The sequence below is a fragment of the Neofelis nebulosa genome, chromosome 18 (genome assembly GCF_028018385.1).
Source record: "Neofelis nebulosa isolate mNeoNeb1 chromosome 18, mNeoNeb1.pri, whole genome shotgun sequence".
Classification (NCBI taxonomy): Eukaryota; Metazoa; Chordata; class Mammalia; order Carnivora; family Felidae; genus Neofelis; species Neofelis nebulosa.
In genome coordinates, this window is record NC_080799.1 from 42,908,217 (window position 1) to 42,924,776 (window position 16,560).

General features: G+C 56.7%; 1 protein-coding gene and 1 long non-coding RNA gene across 6 annotated transcripts; one reads left to right on the forward strand and one right to left on the reverse strand.

The window, feature by feature from the left end:
- Nucleotides 1-7,078: 7,078 nt before the first annotated feature.
- Nucleotides 7,079-16,560, reverse strand: FLYWCH2 (FLYWCH family member 2). 5 transcript variants are annotated; one of them, XM_058710532.1, is made up of 3 exons: nt 16,257-16,560; nt 9,034-9,471; nt 7,079-7,374 (listed from the first exon to the last, which is right to left on the reverse strand). In XM_058710532.1, exons 2-3 carry the CDS (start codon nt 9,362-9,364, stop codon nt 7,271-7,273), a joined length of 435 nt encoding a protein of 144 aa, XP_058566515.1. In that variant the 5' UTR covers nt 9,365-9,471; nt 16,257-16,560; the 3' UTR covers nt 7,079-7,270. The 5 variants fall into 5 exon arrangements, with proteins under 5 accessions (XP_058566515.1, XP_058566514.1, XP_058566513.1 ...); XM_058710531.1 differs by lacking the exon at nt 16,257-16,560 and adding an exon at nt 16,192-16,211; XM_058710530.1 differs by lacking the exon at nt 16,257-16,560 and adding an exon at nt 16,042-16,109.
- LOC131500931 (uncharacterized) lies at nt 11,596-12,287 on the forward strand. The gene is made up of 2 exons (XR_009256536.1): nt 11,596-12,159; nt 12,203-12,287. It is a non-coding gene; the product is annotated as an uncharacterized LOC131500931 (long non-coding RNA).

A 16,560-nucleotide genomic window follows, 5' to 3' on the forward strand; every position in this document is an offset into this window, starting at 1 on the left:
GCGCCGAGCTGGCGGTCTGACCAATCGGCGCCGGGATACAGGGCGAGGTTTTGCGAAAGGGGCGGGGCAATCCTAGGATTGGGCGGCGGCGCCCGGGGGCGGGGCGTCGGTCGGACCAGCTGCTTGGACTAGAGATTCTGCGCGGGGGCTCTCGGACACGTGAGTGAGTTGGAGGGCTTTCTTGAGACCCCCGGGGCCTCCACCACGGTTTGCCTCCGTGCTCGCTAAGCGGGAGCATTTGTTTACATATTGTATTAGACCTGTCACTTTCTCTAGCCAGCAGAAGGACATTTCTTACGCACCTCTTTGAAACCTTCCAAGACCCCACCCCAAAACTGGGGCAGTTTGAGATTCAAACCACAGTAGTAAATAATGATAATAACGGATTATGACTTTGAATAAAATAAGAATCCACGAGTCGATACTGATGTAGATAAGTAGATGGGGAGAAGGAAAAGCTCGTTCTTAGAGTAGAAGGCCAAGTAAAAAATGCAGAAGGGATGATGCAGAAAATCAGCATTTGGCAGCCATCCTAATTAATACCCGATTTGAGCAAAAATCCTCAATGGCCGCTAAAACTGGAGAGTGAACGTTTAACCAGGAAAGAGTATTTACATAACCCCAAAGGTAGTTATTAATTACAAACGGGGAAATACAAATTTTACAGTAGAGAAATGGTTCTCAAAGTGTAGTCTGGGCGTTCCTGGAGGTCCCTGTGGAATATTGCAAAGGCGGCGACGTGACTGATGTAACAGGTTGATTGCCAAAGCACATGTGAGAATCTCTAGTCTTACCTTAGGCTTACTTTAAAGAGATTTGCAAAACTGCAAAAACAATTCCACTCCTCTCACTGTATTTCTTTGTTTTGGTAAATACAGTAATTTCTCATAAAAAAAAGTTAACACATAAATGGTTTACTATTGTTTCATTTTTGATAATGGCTTTATTGAGATATGATTCTCACACAATGCAGTTCACCCATTTAAAATGTACAATTCCAGTGGTTTTTAGTATATTCACAAAGATGTGCACACATCACCACAATCAATTTTAGAACATTTATTCCAGAAAGAAACCTGTAGCAATCGCTGTGAAATCCCCCATTCTCTGCCCCGCTCCCCGCCCCTGCACCTCGGTAACTATTCATCTGCTTTCTGTCTGTAGTTTGCCTATTTTGGACATTCATATAAATGGAATCATCCGATATGTGGTGTTTTTTGGTCTGGCTTCTTTCAGTTAGTATAGTGTTTTCAAAGTTCATCCTCCTTGCAGCTTGTGGAAGTGTTTTGCTTTTTTTCATGGGCAAATAATATTGTACCGCGTACACAGATTACAATTTGTATATCCATTCATCTGTGTTGGGGGGTTGTTTTTGTTTTTATCCATTAATCCGTTGATGGCCATTTGGGTAGTTTGCGCTTCTGGGCTCCTATGCCTACCGCCGCCATGAGCATTTATGCACAAGTTTCTGTGTGGACATACGCCTTCAGTTCTTTGGGGTGTCCACCTAGGAATGGAATGGCTGGGTCATGTGGTAACTCTTTGTTTAACCATTTGAGGAACTGCCAGACCGTTTTCCACAGTGGCTGCCCCATTTCACATTCCCACCAGCAGTGGACGAGGATTTCAATTTCTGTCCATCCTCGCAATGCTTGTTATCGATCTGTATTTCTGAGCAGAGCCATGCAAGTAGAAATGAAATGTATCTCATGGTTTTGATTTGCATGTTCCTGATGATGGACGAGGTGGAGCCTTTTCTCACATGCTTGTCATTTGCATAGCTTCTTTGGAGAAATGTCTATCAGATCTTTGCCAATTTAAAGTTGGGTTGTCATTTTATTATTGAGCCTAAGAATTCTTTATATAGTCTAGGTATACAGGTGCCATTCAGATATATGATTTGCAAAAACTTTGTCCTGTTTTGTGGGTTGTCCTCACTTGACTGCCCACAGTTGAGAGATGATGTGCTTTGAAGCATTAAAGGCTCTTTTTTTCTTTTAATTTTAGAGAGAGAGAAAGTGGGAGTGGGGCAGAGGGAGAGGGAGAGAATCCCAAGCAGGCTCCACACTGTCAGCGCAGAGCCCGCAATGCAGGGCTCAAACCCGTGCCCCAGAAATCATGACCTGAGCTGAAACCAAGAATCAGATGCCCAACAGACTGAGCCACCCAGCCCCCGCCCCCCCTTCCCCTGCCCTGGTATCATTTGTGGAAAAAAAGACTATTGCTCCCCCCACTTAATTATTTTGACACCCTTGGTGAAAATTAGCTGACCATAAATTTGAGGGTTTATTTCTGGACTCTCAATTTTACTTCACTGGTTTATGGCTCTGCTTACACCAGTACCATATTGTCTTGATTATTGCTCTTTTCTAGTAAGTCTTGAAACCAGAGACTGTGAGTTCTCCAGCTTTGTTCTTTTTCCGGATGAGTCTGGCGGTTCTGGGTCCCTTGAGTTTTCAGTTGTTATCTCTCCTTCCAGTCTTTTGAAAATGAATGTTTTAAATTTTGCATCCGTGAGAAAACACTCCATAGCAATTATTTTCATGTCGCTGCCTTTCCACTTAACTCTGTAGTGTAAACACCGCCTATATCGTAGGCTTATTTTACATATGATTAGCTACACAATTTAGTTTTTTTCTTGGTGGACACTGAATTTCTAAATTTCGCTATTATAAATACTGCCGCTGTGGCTGGTTTCATTCCTAACTTTTGGGAAATCTGGGTGAAGAGCATCTAGGAATGCTTTTGCACTCTTGCAGCTTTCCTGTAGGTGTGAAATTATGCCAACATAAAATGACAAACAGAAAAATTCATTCACCCTTTGGCATTCATTCTGGCCTCCCTCGCCCCTCGATCCCTCCCTCCCGCACCCGCCCCTCCCTCCCGCACCCGCCCCTCCCTCGCTCACCGACTCCTCCTCCCCGCCTCTCCCGCCCCTCCTCCCCGCCTCTCCCGCCCCTCCTGCCCCTCCTCCCCGCCTCTCCCGCCCCTCCTCCCTCGCCCCTCCGTCCCTGCTTCGCCCACTGGTGCCCCCCTTACCTTTCGGTCCAGCCGCCCGACCCAGCCCACAGCCCCTGGACGCTTGTCCTTCTCCGACCACCCTGTGCCGTGGGGTCCCGGATCACAGCGGGGAGCTGCGGGCCGGGGCGCTGCTTTTCAAGACACTTGGCGAGTGACGGCCGGAGCGGCCCCAGGCCCCTCACCTGGCCCAGGCGCGGGGACGCCCCCGCCTCCACTCCCGCACGGGCGCCCCGGGCCCTCGGCTCACCGCGACCCTCCCCAGCCCCGCGGAGACCCCTCCGTCCGCCCGCTCTCCTTCGCCGGGCCGCAGCCCCCGTCTTCCGGCCGCGCGGCCTCAGCCTTTGCAGAGGGAAGACGCTGCTCCTCTCTAGAAAACCCCACGCGGCGCTGACACCCGCTCCCCTGCGCCTCCCTCGCGTTGCTCTAAAGCTGCTGCTGGAAGTGGTCCCCTCCCCCCACTCCCGGCTCCCGGCAGGTGCAGGTGCAGGTCGCGTGGGGCCCGCCCGTCCTCCGCCTCCCTGCCCCTCTCCGCGCGCTCCCCTCCCTGTTCTCCACCCCGGACGTCTCCGGGACCCGAATCCACAGAGACCCGTGCTCGGGTGTCTGGGGGACCCGCCGAGAAGCGGGGGGTACGAACAAGGAGTTGAGTGGGCGGTTCCGGGCGGTGCTTGTCATGGGGAAATGCAACGGGATGGGGGGCGCTGCAGGTGCCCCCAGGGGAACCCTCCCCGCGGGACCGCCGGCGCCCACCCCTGCAGAAGGCGGGTGAGAGCGGGTGCTGTGTCCCCCCACGCGGGGGAGGCGCCGGGACCCGAGCCGCCGAGCCGCGCGCGCCCCCTCCCGGCCGCCGGCCGCCTCAGCCTCGGGTGTGGGCGGGCTGGAACCTGCCCTCCGCCCGCCCGAGCGCGCAGAGGCTGCGCTCACAGGAGAGAAGCGGACGGTGCCGCTGCTGCTGTCGCTATTATTATTACCATTTTCTCGGTGACAGCCCCGGTGTCGGTCGGCACGGACGCCTCTGAGCGGGGGCCCAAACAGGCCGTGGGGAGGACGATAGTTGCCGGTCTTCCCCGGGAGCAGCAATCTCCCTTTTAGAGCTTCGTCCCGGGAAAACCCGGGGCTCCTTAAGGATTGTCGACAGGCTGGACGCGACTGGGCGGCACCGGCCCGGTGGGATAAAGGACGTCCCGTCGCTTGCGGTGGTGTGCTGCAGGCGGTAAGCCGGTGGGAGAGTTTGCAATATATCAAGAAAAAATGTGAACTGCATCATCCCAATTTTCTGAATACAAAGAATATTAGACATATCTCTAGATGGTGGAATTACTGAAGATACTTGTAATATTTCCTCATAATCAGTATGTATTTAATCACCATGAATTACCTTTTTTTCCCCCGCTTGGCGCCCCCCCCCCACTTATTTTTTTAAGGAAGTGTATAGTCATATTCTTCAGTCTTGATCCTCATTATAATTAATGCCCATCCGTCCGGAACGCAGAGACCGAGAGTTGGTATCGGTGTGTGACCTCTGAGGATTTCCCGGTCTAACTCGAGGGAACGACTCTTTTCACAGCAACACAAGGATTCTCCTCCTGGTAGGTGGCGCTGTCCTTCCCAGGTGGGACAGCCTGTCACTGAGCCAGTCTCAGCCTCCTGCCAGCACTCCCCATTTCCCCTGTGTCTCCTCTCCCCCAGGCGGTGGTGGAGAGCGCTGGGACAGTGCACAGTTTGGACATTTCCAGCCCGTTCCCCTCATGGTGCCTGTGGGCTTTGTACGACGATGCTGGCCTGCTGGCCGTGTCCCTCTGCATAAATCCTTCCCCTGCCCCCGGCTCCCGATGAGGAGCCTGGAATCCTCCCTGTGGCCTTCAGGTCCCCAGATCCTGAGCCACTGCCCACCATTCCCACCTGGCTGGCCTTCTCGCCCTGCTCCGTCCTGGCCCGCTGGCTCCCTCCATGGGGCTTCCTCAGGCTTCCCTCCCTGAGCAGTGTGGGCTCGCGCCCCTGTCATATCCCCGCCCCCCCGCCCCCCCCCCTCCCCCCCGGTCATATCCGAGGGGCACCAGGCCTACTCCTGGTCCCGCCTCAGCCCCAGTTTTCACGGACTCATTGTCAGGGAGTTCTGAGTTTCCCGTCAAACTCAGGGAGGCCCAGACTGTGACCCGTTCACCGCTAGATCCCAGGGCCGGACATTAAGGTCCTCAAGAAGTGAAGGGTCAAGAAAGTGGCAGGAGGGAGAAGCAAGGGGAGAAGGTCAGGGGGCGGGAACAGGACGGGGAGAGGGTGAAGCTGGCTGGTGTTGCCCATGCTGCTCCTGTGCGAATTTGAAAGGTTTCAAAGTAAATACTCGAAGACGACCTTGACAGGGCTGGACCGGGTGTGTGGGCTCCCGGCTGGGCTGGGCGGTGGCTTCCCGCCCATGGGACCAACTACCCTGCACACAGATGACCGGCACCCAGCACGACGGGCCACAAGGGGGAGGCACACTCAGGAGTCCAACAGGCCCCACTCACCAGGGACCCCTTAGCACCTGGCCCCGCCCGTGGCGTCCAAGGCAGTGGCAGGAGGGCTGACGGGGACACACCAGCACCGGGGGAGTGGACGCCTACCGGCAACCCTGCCCTAACCCTAACCCTAACCCTAACCCTACCGGGTCCGTCCTCTCCGTCGTCCGGGCGGGTACAGCGGGGGAGCAGACTAAGCCACACCTTGCCTGCCCCCTCTCCTCACGCCCCCTGCCCGCCCTGCTTCCCAGGTGCTACTCCCCCCCCCCCCCCCCCAACGCCTCTGGTGTCCTTGTGACCTCACACACCCAGGGGATGACGCATAACCTAAGAAAAGAAAAACCGTGGTGAGGAACGGAGATCTATTTAGACACAGAGCCAAGACAAAGGAACTTTAAAAACGACGCTTCCAGAACATGAATGTTACAAACAACCAGCTGTAAAAGGAGGGGAGCGAAATGGAGGTGCGCAAGGGGACTCGCGGAGTAACTCACTTTTCCTCGGAGGGGTCTGCAGACCCAGGTTACGTTTGGGAAAATGAAGTTTAAAAACATAAGGCCTCTAGACTCAACTCTTTAGAAACGATCTGTGTCCTTTGCCCAATGGCAGTTTTCAAAAAAATGAGGACCACGTGTGGGGAAGCAATGCGAGGCCGAAGCCTTTCCTGTCGGGGGGGGGGGGGGCGGGGGGGGGGCCTCCAGGGAACCCTGACTTCCGCTTGCAGGGGGGGGGTACCCGTGCGCGTTCCTTCACTTCCTCCTCCAGGGGGTGCGGCACCCAAGGTGCCGGGGGAGGGGCTAAGGTCCCCGGGAATCTGAGCTCTGAAACACCAAGAAGGAACACAATGAGGCCGTCATTCACTTCTGTCGGGGTCCCCCCCCCCCCCCACCATCCCGCAGGCCCACCCCTTCCTCAGCAGAACCGTGGGTAGCCATGAACACAGGTCCCCCATGCGGGGTGGAGGAAAGCTGTCAGTCCGTGTGGCTCCCTGGAAGAGGCCAGCTTCCTGATGGTCCAGGAGCAGGCTGAGAGGCCTTCTGGGAACAAGTCCTGGAGGGATGGCCAGGAAGGGGCTGGATGGGCTTCCCTGGGGCTCAGAGCAGGGGGTCCCACTGCTCCCCTTCAGGCCAAGAGCACCAGGAAGGAGAACGCTCAAAGACCCCCACCTTGGGGCGCCTGGGTGGCGCCGTCGGTTAAGCGTCCGACTTCAGCCAGGTCACGATCTCGCGGTCCGTGAGTTGGAGCCCCGCGTCGGGCTCTGGGCTGATGGCTCGGAGCCTGGAGCCTGTTTCCGATTCTGTGTCTCCCTCTCTCTCTGCCCCTCCCCCGTTCATGCTCTGTCTCTCTCTGTCCCAAAAATAAATAAAAAACGTTGAAAAAAAAATTAAAAAAAAAAAAAAAGACCCCCACCTAGTCATTGGTGGTTCCCCAGGCTGAGGGGCCAGGGGGTCCGGGAGACTGCCCAGGCCAGGCAGCCCCTGGGGAAGGACCAGGTGAGGGCTGGTGGGGTCCCAGTTGGGTCCCAAAGGACCTGAAATCATGGAAGGTTTTAAAACCTGTCCATAATGGGACCTGGCTTATAGCTTCTTTTATTCTTTTCGGGTTTCTTTCTGCTTACAAAAGTAATGTATGCTTGATTTGAAAAAAATTACATGGTGTTTGAGAATGAAAATCAGTTGGCAACTGGGTCCCAGGCAGAGGTCACAGCCAAGTTCACTGACCCAGTAAGGGCGCACCCGCGCTTGTCAGGGTTACATGATCGTGCCGGGCACGATGGCGTCTGCGGTGGACTCCTCCCCGACCACCTCCGTGCTGGGGGCAGGTTGCCCTGCCAACCTTCCAGCTTCTTTTCCATCTAGAAGACATAGAGTGAGTCAGGCTGGTGTCACAGGATAAGGGAGGGGACAACCCAGAGCCTGAATCTCTCAGCCCAGCCAGGGGATGTTCTGGAAGTGCCACTGGCTGACTTACAGAAATCATTGCTGATTCCAGAGACATGCTCCCCAAGGCCACCAGCCCAGGGCCACAAAGGCCGTTTGAGTCCTTTCCAGGGAACTTCGGGCCAAATCAGGGCTGAGCTCCAGGAACCCACTACTGTCCCCACCGCCCAGCCTGGGATGGGCTAAGAGCTGGAGAAGTCTGTGGCCCAGGTGTAGAAAACACAGGGTGGCAGGTTGAGGGGGTTGTTCACTGCCCAAGAGTGCCTGCCTAGGGGAGCCTGAGACATAGCCCTTGCTCTGCTATCCAGCCCTCCATCTGAGGAAGGGTGGCTTTGTTCTAACTGTCACCAAGGGGCCGTGTGGGCTGGGGACCACATGGTCCCAGAGCCCAGGCAGATCTGAGGAGTGGGCAGGGGTCTCATATGGGTGTAAGGGACCACCCAGCTCAGTGACAGGCTCTGAGCCAGATTCTCCCTGTTCATCCTCTGCAGTGACCAGCTTGTGGCCTCAAGATTTAGCTCCCTAAGCCCTGCCTCTTCACAGGTCATGGGGATGGCACTCTCCACCCCCTGGAGAGCAGATAGACATGGGGGGGGGCCCCTTGGGGCAGGACTGGCTGGTGGAAACACGCAAGGGTGAGCTGGACACGCCACAGAGGGGCCTCCAAGCTCCGGGGGGTGGGGTCCCCTAACTCCTGAGTTCAGCTTCCGTCCAGCAGGCGATGCGAGCTGAGGTGTCCTTTGGGTCCCCTGAAACTCCAGGCCTGTTGCAGGGGATGTCCCTGTCACAGGTGCACTGGCATCTCAGCTCCAGGGGAAGCAGTGGGGTCCCTCCCCTATGCATTTGGGCCACTCATTCCTAAATTTCCATCAGTGAGTGTGGTTCCCTGCACTGCCCAGCTAGCCAGGAGCCTCCTCCCCTTCCCAGGACTGGCTGACAGGCCAAAGACCTGGGCGCGCTCCGGGGCAGGGGGTGGCACCTGTTCATAGGCAGCAAGTGGAGGCCAGCCACCATGGCTCGTCCCTGTCTTCTCCGGACACAGCAGACCACCCTCCAATTGGCCCCGGCTCATCTCTTCCCCAGCCACTGGGCAACCCTTCCCTTGAGCGTCTCTCAGGATTCCACGCTCAGAGAAGGCACCCACGTTCCAGGGTCACCTGTACTAAGCTGGGTGGGCGGTGGGGGTTCTGCCCGGGGCCTCAAATAGACTCTGGCACAGAAACGTGTGCCCCCAGCCCCCCAGACACAAACACCTAAGAGCAGATATGGACAGAAATAGGCCCACGACACAGACACACAAGGACGCACACAAACATACCCGGAGGGACACACAAATTTACCCTCCCAGGCAAATCCACACATACGCAGAACCTTAGACAAGCACAACGTGCATGGACGTCCACATACATGCAAGATTCACACAGAGACATGGACAGGACACACACAGATGCACAGAAACATGCACGCTCTCTAGAGCCAGCCACGCCCAGCTGTCCCCCAGGCTCCCAGGTGGTCAGGGGACTTCCGGCCCCGGGGAGGTCTTGCTCACTCTGAGCTCAGGACCAGGGCCTCACCTGTGTCCAGCTTGCTGCGTTTCTGCTCAGGCTCCTGGGGGGGCGCCTCAATGGCCCTCTGAGCCTCAGGATGGATCTTGAGGAGGGCTTTAGCGAGGGTGGCGGGGCCCGGCACCCCCAGGGACATGATGCAGTGGACTCCTTTGCGCTTGGCCCCTGCCACCTTGGCACTGTCCTTAGAGGCTGTCAGCAGGACCAGTTTGGAGAACTTCCTGGGCTTCCTGGGGGCCGCGGGGACGACATCAGTCCCTGGCTCAGAGGACTCGGGGGACGGCTCCTGGCCAGCCTTCACACTCTCACCCTCCTGCTCGCTGGGCTCAGGCAGGGGCATCCTGGGACGATGGTCGGTCTCCCAGGCCACGCTCAGGCCCCAGCAGACGGATTTCTCCTCTTCCTCCTCCTCCCGGGTAGGGAACCTGGCAGTCCAGGGGCTCCGTCCTAAGGAAGGAGGCAAAATCCATCAGTGGAGGCACCCCTGGGCCGGGGGCTCAGGAAAATGGATCTGGGGTGGAGGTCGAGGCAGACGGGGCTGCCTCGGGACCCCCGGGGCTGAAAAGCTGGGGAGGGGCCCGCACGGAGCTGGAGAACCTGGGCCTCTTCCTCTCTTGGGCAGCCTTGGGTCTGTCACCTCGCCTACCCAAACTCCACTTTCCCATCTGAAAAATGTGCCAAATGCAGGGCTCTCGGGGCCTGTCGGGACCCCTGAGGCACAGAGTACCGTGAGCTCGTACGAACAGAGGCCCGTGGGTGCTGAGCAGGCTGGGATGTGGTTTCACGGGTGTCCCCATTTCACTTGGCCCCGTGTTATGAAAGTCGATCATTCTTATTGACCCGATTTACAGATGAGGACACTGAGGCATTCCAGGACGGCCAGCCAACACGGCCATGACGTGCAGAGCCGGGAGTCTGGTCGAGGCGGATCCGGAGCCCGTCCCCACACAGTACCTGGTGTGCCTCAGCCAGGGTAACATCCCGGCCTTCCTGAGCACCAAGCATCGGAGGCCAGCACTTGGGACATGGGCTCGGGTCACAGACCCTCTCAGAATGCCCGGTGGCCCTCAACCTGACACTGTGTCCCAGGGATCCGTCCCCCATCCCGGGCGGGAGGCCCTGGACCACCCGGCACTCAGGAGATGCCAGGGCCCCAGGAGGGCAGCGACCTTGCGCCTGAGCCGGTGGTGGTGCTGCCTCAGTTGTGGGGGGGACAGGGCTGCAGAGGCGTCTGTGGAATCCACAGTCACTGAGGGCTCCCCAGACTCCGGCTGGAGAAGCAGAAAAGACGTATCACAGGGGCCGACGGCAGGGCAGGGCTGGCCTGGAAACAGGGCCCCGGGGCATCAGCTCAGGTGCAGTGGCCGTTTTGTCTGATGGGGCGACCGCGTGGGCAGATGGCGGGGTCTTTCTCCGTTTACAGTGTTAGCACAGAAAGCAGACCGCATCCTTAGCAGACATCTCACCTCCCCATCTCAGGACCCAGGCGATGGCAAGGATCACAGACAGCTCCCTGCCCACGCCCCTGGCCCGCCCTGTTTATCCCACCAGGGTTGCAGTTCTGTTTCCTGGGACCCCTCCCAATACATATGACCCGACGGCGCCAGGGCCAGTATTCCAAAGTGTCCCAAGACCCCATCCATGAGAGGAGTCAGAGGTGTGATGCCAAAGAGGGGTTGGAGTGCCTTGCTCCCTACAAGTTCCATCCCGGTCCCTCAGGGCAATCTGCCTGGTAACGGGTCACCTGACCACAGGCACCCCTGGGATCAGTGTCTGCTTCTCCCTCCTGCCCCCGGTTCAGCCCTGGGACGTGCCAGCCTCCGCTCCTCCAGTGCAGTCCTGCCCCTGCCCTGCCCGTGCTGTCCCACAGGGTGACACGGCAGTCCTGGAGGAACGTGGGGACCGGCTTCAGAAAGGACACCACCAACGCCTCCCCTGGGAGGGCAGCTCTGGCAGAGAAAGGTCGCGGGGGAAGCCCCGCCACAGGCGCTCTTGTCCCCACACACTGATTGGTTTCAGGGCGCGTCCCTCTGGAGCCAGCCCACCTCTGTGGTTCGCCGGCTCTCCCTGGTGTGCGGTTGAAACCCCACAGGGGTGGACCCCTTCCTCACAGCATATACAAAAATTAACCCTAAAATACTCTTAAAAAAAAAAAAAAGGATAGAAGGGGCACCTGGGTGGCTCAGTACGTTGAGCATCTGACTTCTTGATTTCTCAGGTCATGATCTCACAGTTCATGGGATTGAGCCCCGCGTCAGGCTCTGTGCTGTCTGCATGGGATCCTCTCTCTCCCTCTCTCTGTCCCTCCCTTGCTCTCTCTCTCTCAAAATAAACAAATAAACTTAAAAAAAAAAAAAAAATAGAACAGGGGCGCCTGGGTGGCGCAGTCGGTTAAGCGTCCGACTTCAGCCAGGTCACGATCTCACGGTCCGTGAGTTCGAGCCCCGCGTCAGGCTCTGGGCTGACGGCTCGGAGCCTGGAGCCTGTTTCCGATTCTGTGTCTCCCTCTCTCTCTGCCCCTCCCCCGTTCATGCTCTGTCTCTCTCTGTCCCAAAAATAAATTAAAAAAAAAAAAAATGTTGAAAAAAAAAAATAGAACAAACAGATAAAATGGACTTCATCAAAATGTAAAACTTTCGTGCCTTACAGGACGCCATCAAGGAAGTTGGACGACCACCCAGAGAGGGGGAAAGAATTGTTGCAAATCACATCTCTGCTGAAGGAACTGTATCCAGAATTTACAAAGAACTCTTACAACTCAGTAGCAAAAAGGCAAATAACCTAATTTAAAGACGGGCAAAGGCTCTGAATAAGCCTTTCTCCAAAGAAGAGAGACAAATGGCGAGTAAGCCTGTGAGATGCTCGGCGTCACTGGTCAGGAGGGAAACACGGAACGAATCCACCACGGGATACTCCTTTCCACCACTAGGATGGAAAAAAATAGAAGGCACACACACAAAGCAGACCATGACACGTGTGGGTGAGCAGGGGGAGAAACTGGGAGCCCCCTCCACCGCTGGCGGGGACGCCACCAGCAGAGCCAGGTGGGCATTCTGGCACCTCCTCCAAAGGTTAAGCACAGAGTTCCCACGTGACCTGGCAACTCCACGAGAAGGAAGTACGTGCCCGAGGGAAGTGGAGACAAATGTCCGCATAAAAACTCACTGAACGTTCACAGCAGTGTTATTCATACTCATCAAGAAGTGGAAACAAACACCCATCAACAGATGAATGGAGAAATAAAACATGGCATCTGCATACAATGGATATTATTTGTCAATTTAAAAAACGTGTTACGGGGGCGCCTGGGTGGCTCAGTCGGTGAAGCGGCCGACTTCGGCTCAGGTCACGATCTCGGTTCATGAGTTCAAGCCCCCGGTCGGGCTCTGTGCTGACAGCTCAGAACCTGGAGCCTGTTTCAGATTCTGTGTCTCCCTCTCTCTCTGACCCTCCCTCGTTCATGCTCTGTCTCTCTCTGTCTCAAAAATAAATACACGTTAAAAAAAAATTTTTTTTTAAAGTTTAAAAAAAACAAAAATGAATTTTAAAAAATGTAAAAAAAAAAAAAAAAAAAAGAGTGGGATGCTTAACAGACTGAGCCATCCAGGCACCCCAAGCATCTGACTCTTGATCTCAGCGCAGGTCTTCTGTTTTTTTGGGTTTTTTTGTTTATTTATTTATTTATTTATTAACATTTATTTATTTCTGAGACAGAGAGAGAGCATGAACAGGGGAGGGTCAGAGAAAGAGGGAGACACAGAAACTGAAACAGGCTCCAGGCTCTGAGCTGTCAGCACAGAGCCGGATGCGGGGCACGAACCCACGGACCGCGAGATCATGACCTGAGCCGAAGTCGGACGCTCAACCGACCGAGACACCCAGGCGCCCCAATGTTTATTTATTTTTTAGAGAGACAGGCGGTGAGCAGGGTAGGGGCAGCGAGAGAGGGAAACAGAGAATCTGAAGCAGGTTCCACACTGCCAGCAGAGAGCCCAGTGCGGAGCTCAACGTCACAAACTGTGAGATCATGACCTGAGTCAAAGTCGGTCGCTCAACCGACTGAGCCACCCAGGTTCCCCCCAGCTCAGGTCTTGATCTCAAGGTCATGAGTTCAAGCCCTGCATTGGGCTCCATGTGGGGAGCCTAAGTAAAAAATTTTAAATGAATTTAAATTAAAAAATAAAATAAAATGACCTCGCGACTAGAAAATCTATAGAGTAGAAAAATCCATCCACGGACACAGATGTGTGGTGGGCTAGGGGTGGGAAGGAGGACAGTGAGAGAATGAGGAGGCGTTGTTTGCTGGTGGGGATGGTCTCTGGGGTGATGGAAATGTTCTAAAATGGACTGTGGCCATGGTTAAACAACTTTCTGAATACACTAAAAGCCACTGAATTGTACACTGTGAGCGAGTGAACTGCATCGTATATGAACGATCTCCTAAAAATGTTATCTATTAGGAAAAAGGGAAATTAAGTCTACAACTAGTAGTGCTCCAGCTTCACTATACCTAAGAAGCGCCTGGGGTTCTTGTGACAAGCCCACAGTCCTGGATCAACCCCCACTCAGAGGGGCTGGAGGGGGGCCCGAGAATCTACACTTTTTCCCAGTACCCCATTTGTCTTTCATACTTGGAGAGACATGGACCACAAAGGTGCCACGGGCCTTTCACTTCAGAAGTCTGTAATTTCTAGTTCATAGGTTGAACTGGTGTTCAGTGTCTCCATGAACAGGGGTGGTCATGTCCTGCCGGCTGGATCGGCCTCTTTTCTGGAGTCATCCTTAACCTTCTAGCAATTTCTTTTCTCGATGTGGAGGGAAGACTAGAGGGGCAGCTATTTTAAGCCTAACATATATTTTTTGAAAGTTAAATTTCACTCCATGAAAGTTCACTGAAGCAACAGCATTTTTAAAAGTGAAGCAGAAATGAGTTAAAAAAGAGCAAAGGACTTAATAGTTCACTCACTTTACACCCTCCCTCTAAGTCTGAAATCTGGTGGTTTGATGTTGTCATTGGCCTCCAGTCACTCGCTCATCCTAACCCGCTGTCATGACATTGGTCTGCACGGAGGAGACCCAGAACCCATGTCAGACTTCTGACCTCCGAACAGTAAGACTGTTACAAAGCTGTGTTGTTTAAAGCCACTAGATCTGTTGTAATTTGTTACGAAAGCAATAGGTAACCAATACAAGGTCCAATCCCTTGTTCCCGAGGTTCTGAAAGGCACCATACGAACACTGCCAGCAACTGATGGGGGCTCACCCAGGGCTCAATAGAATTACCTCCACGCGTGTGGGAGAAAAATACCATCAACCTCAGACAAATCCCTTCCCGCTCTGGGCCGCTTTCACCTGTGCGCTGGGAATAGTGGCAAATTTAGCAGAGGTTCTAAAGAGCAGGTAGGCAAGGCTAAGCTGTTTTCAAAAGTCCGGGTGATGCTGACCGCTTGCACCCTGGGGCTCATGGGGGACTGCGATTAGGTGCTGGTAGCATGAAGGGCCCACATGGGTGTGCAAGTACACATCCTGACAGGGAGATTTCCAAGGCAGCAGCGATCCAAAAAGACCGAGGACTGCTACTGTGGATACACAGGGAAGGGCTTCCCCATGGTGGCAATTTCAGGCAATGACGCCTCCTCCCCCTAATCGCCATGGCTCGGAATCTTACTTTTACTTCTCCTTACACACTGTAATTTGTCGTCAGACCTGTCTCTGCTGCACCCAAATAGCCCCTCCTCCCCTCCCCTCCCATTATTACAACCACCCCCTCTCTGAGCCCCGCGGGGTGTCTACCCCCCCTCAACATGTCACAACTCCAACTCCAATAGAGTGGGACAAGACTGAGGATGGCTGCGGGGGCGGGGGGTGGGCAGTACTGGGTGTGGTCAAGGAAAAGCAGACCAACGTGAGGATCCTTGACTTGGGGTGTCAGGGCTCATTCCGGGGTCGGGTGGGTTGGGGGGGAAGGAGGACCAGGAAAAAAGAGGCGAGTCTGGGGTAAAGGACAGGAGACGGCCTGAGCACCGGGACGCAGAACCAGGGGATCCCCGCTCCCAGCAGCAGCAGCCCTGGGGACCCCCGGGAGGGGCCCGGCCACGCGTGGGACCCGGGACCCTCCCCAGCCCACTGGGGCCCGTCCTCACCGGGCACCGGTCGGGCGGCGGCGGCAGCGGAGACCTCCCTCTCCGACGAAGGAGCCGCGGCAGGTCCTGCAGCCTCCTGCTTGGGGCCCCCGCCTCGGTTTGGACCGTCACCTCAAGCTGGGGTCACGGAGCGAGCATGCGCAGCAGGGCCGGGCGGGGGCAATCCTTGGGCGAATTTCACTGCTCCGGGTCTTTGCCTCGCGGAGCCGAACTGGAGGCCTGACCAATCGGCGCGGGGAGGGGCGGGGCTACGACTCGCGAAGGGGACGGGGCCAGCCCGGGATTGGGCGACAGCGCCCGGGGGCGGAGCGCCGGCGGTCCTAAGGCCTAGAATCAAGCTCTGGGCGGGGCTCTCCCAGCACCAGAGTGTGGGTTTAACTGAGACCCCAGGACGTCCCCCGGGGTTTGAAGCCCGCTAGCGGCGGAAGAAACCAGAGCTTTAGTTTAAAGGCCTCGTTCGCGCCTGACACTTGCCTGAGCGACCCGAGGCTGTTCTCTACGCTCACTGAAACCACTGGCTCAGCTCAACCCTGCTTCCTCGACGAGGCAGCATCCTCACCGCCGGCCCCTCCTCCCCCGCCCACCGGCCCCTCCTCCCTCTCCCCTTGACCCCTCCCTCCTGCACGGGCCGCTCTCCCTGACCCACGGACCCCTCCTCCCTCGCCCCTCCGTCCCTCCGTCGCCCCCTCCCGCACCCGCCCTTACCTCGCCCGCCGGCCCCTCCTCCCTCGCCCCTCAATCCCTCCCCACCGCACCCGCCCCTCCCTCGCTCACCGACTCCTCCTCCCTCGCCCACCAGCCCCTCCTCCCTACCTCTCCCGCCCCTCCTCCCTCGCCCCTCCGTCCCTGCTTCGCCCACTGGTCTCCCCCTTACCTTTCGGTCCAGCCGCCCGACCCAGCCCACAGCCCCTGGACGCTTGTCCTTCTCCGAGCACCCTGTGCGGTGGGGTCCCGGATCACGGCCGGGGCGCTGCTTTCCGAGACACTTGGCGAGTGACGGCCGGAGCGGCCCCAGGCCCCTCACCTGGCCCAGGCGCGGGGACGCCCCCGCCTCCACTCCCGCACGGGCGCCCCGGGCCCTCGGCTCACCGCGACCCTCCCCAGCCCCGCGGAGACCCCTCCGTCCGCCCGCTCTCCTTCGCCGGGCCGCAGCCCCCGTCTTCCGGCCGCGCGGCCTCAGCCTTTGCAGAGGGAAGACGCTGCTCCTCTCTAGAAAACCCCACGCGGCGCTGACACCCGCTCCCCTGCGCCTCCCTCGCGTTGCTCTAAAGCTGCTGCTGGAAGTGGTCCCCTCCCCCCACTCCCGGCTCCCGGCAGGTGCAGGTGCAGGTCGCGTGGGGCCCGCCCGTCCTCCGCCTCCCTGCCCCTCTCCGCGCGCTCCCCTCCCTGTTCT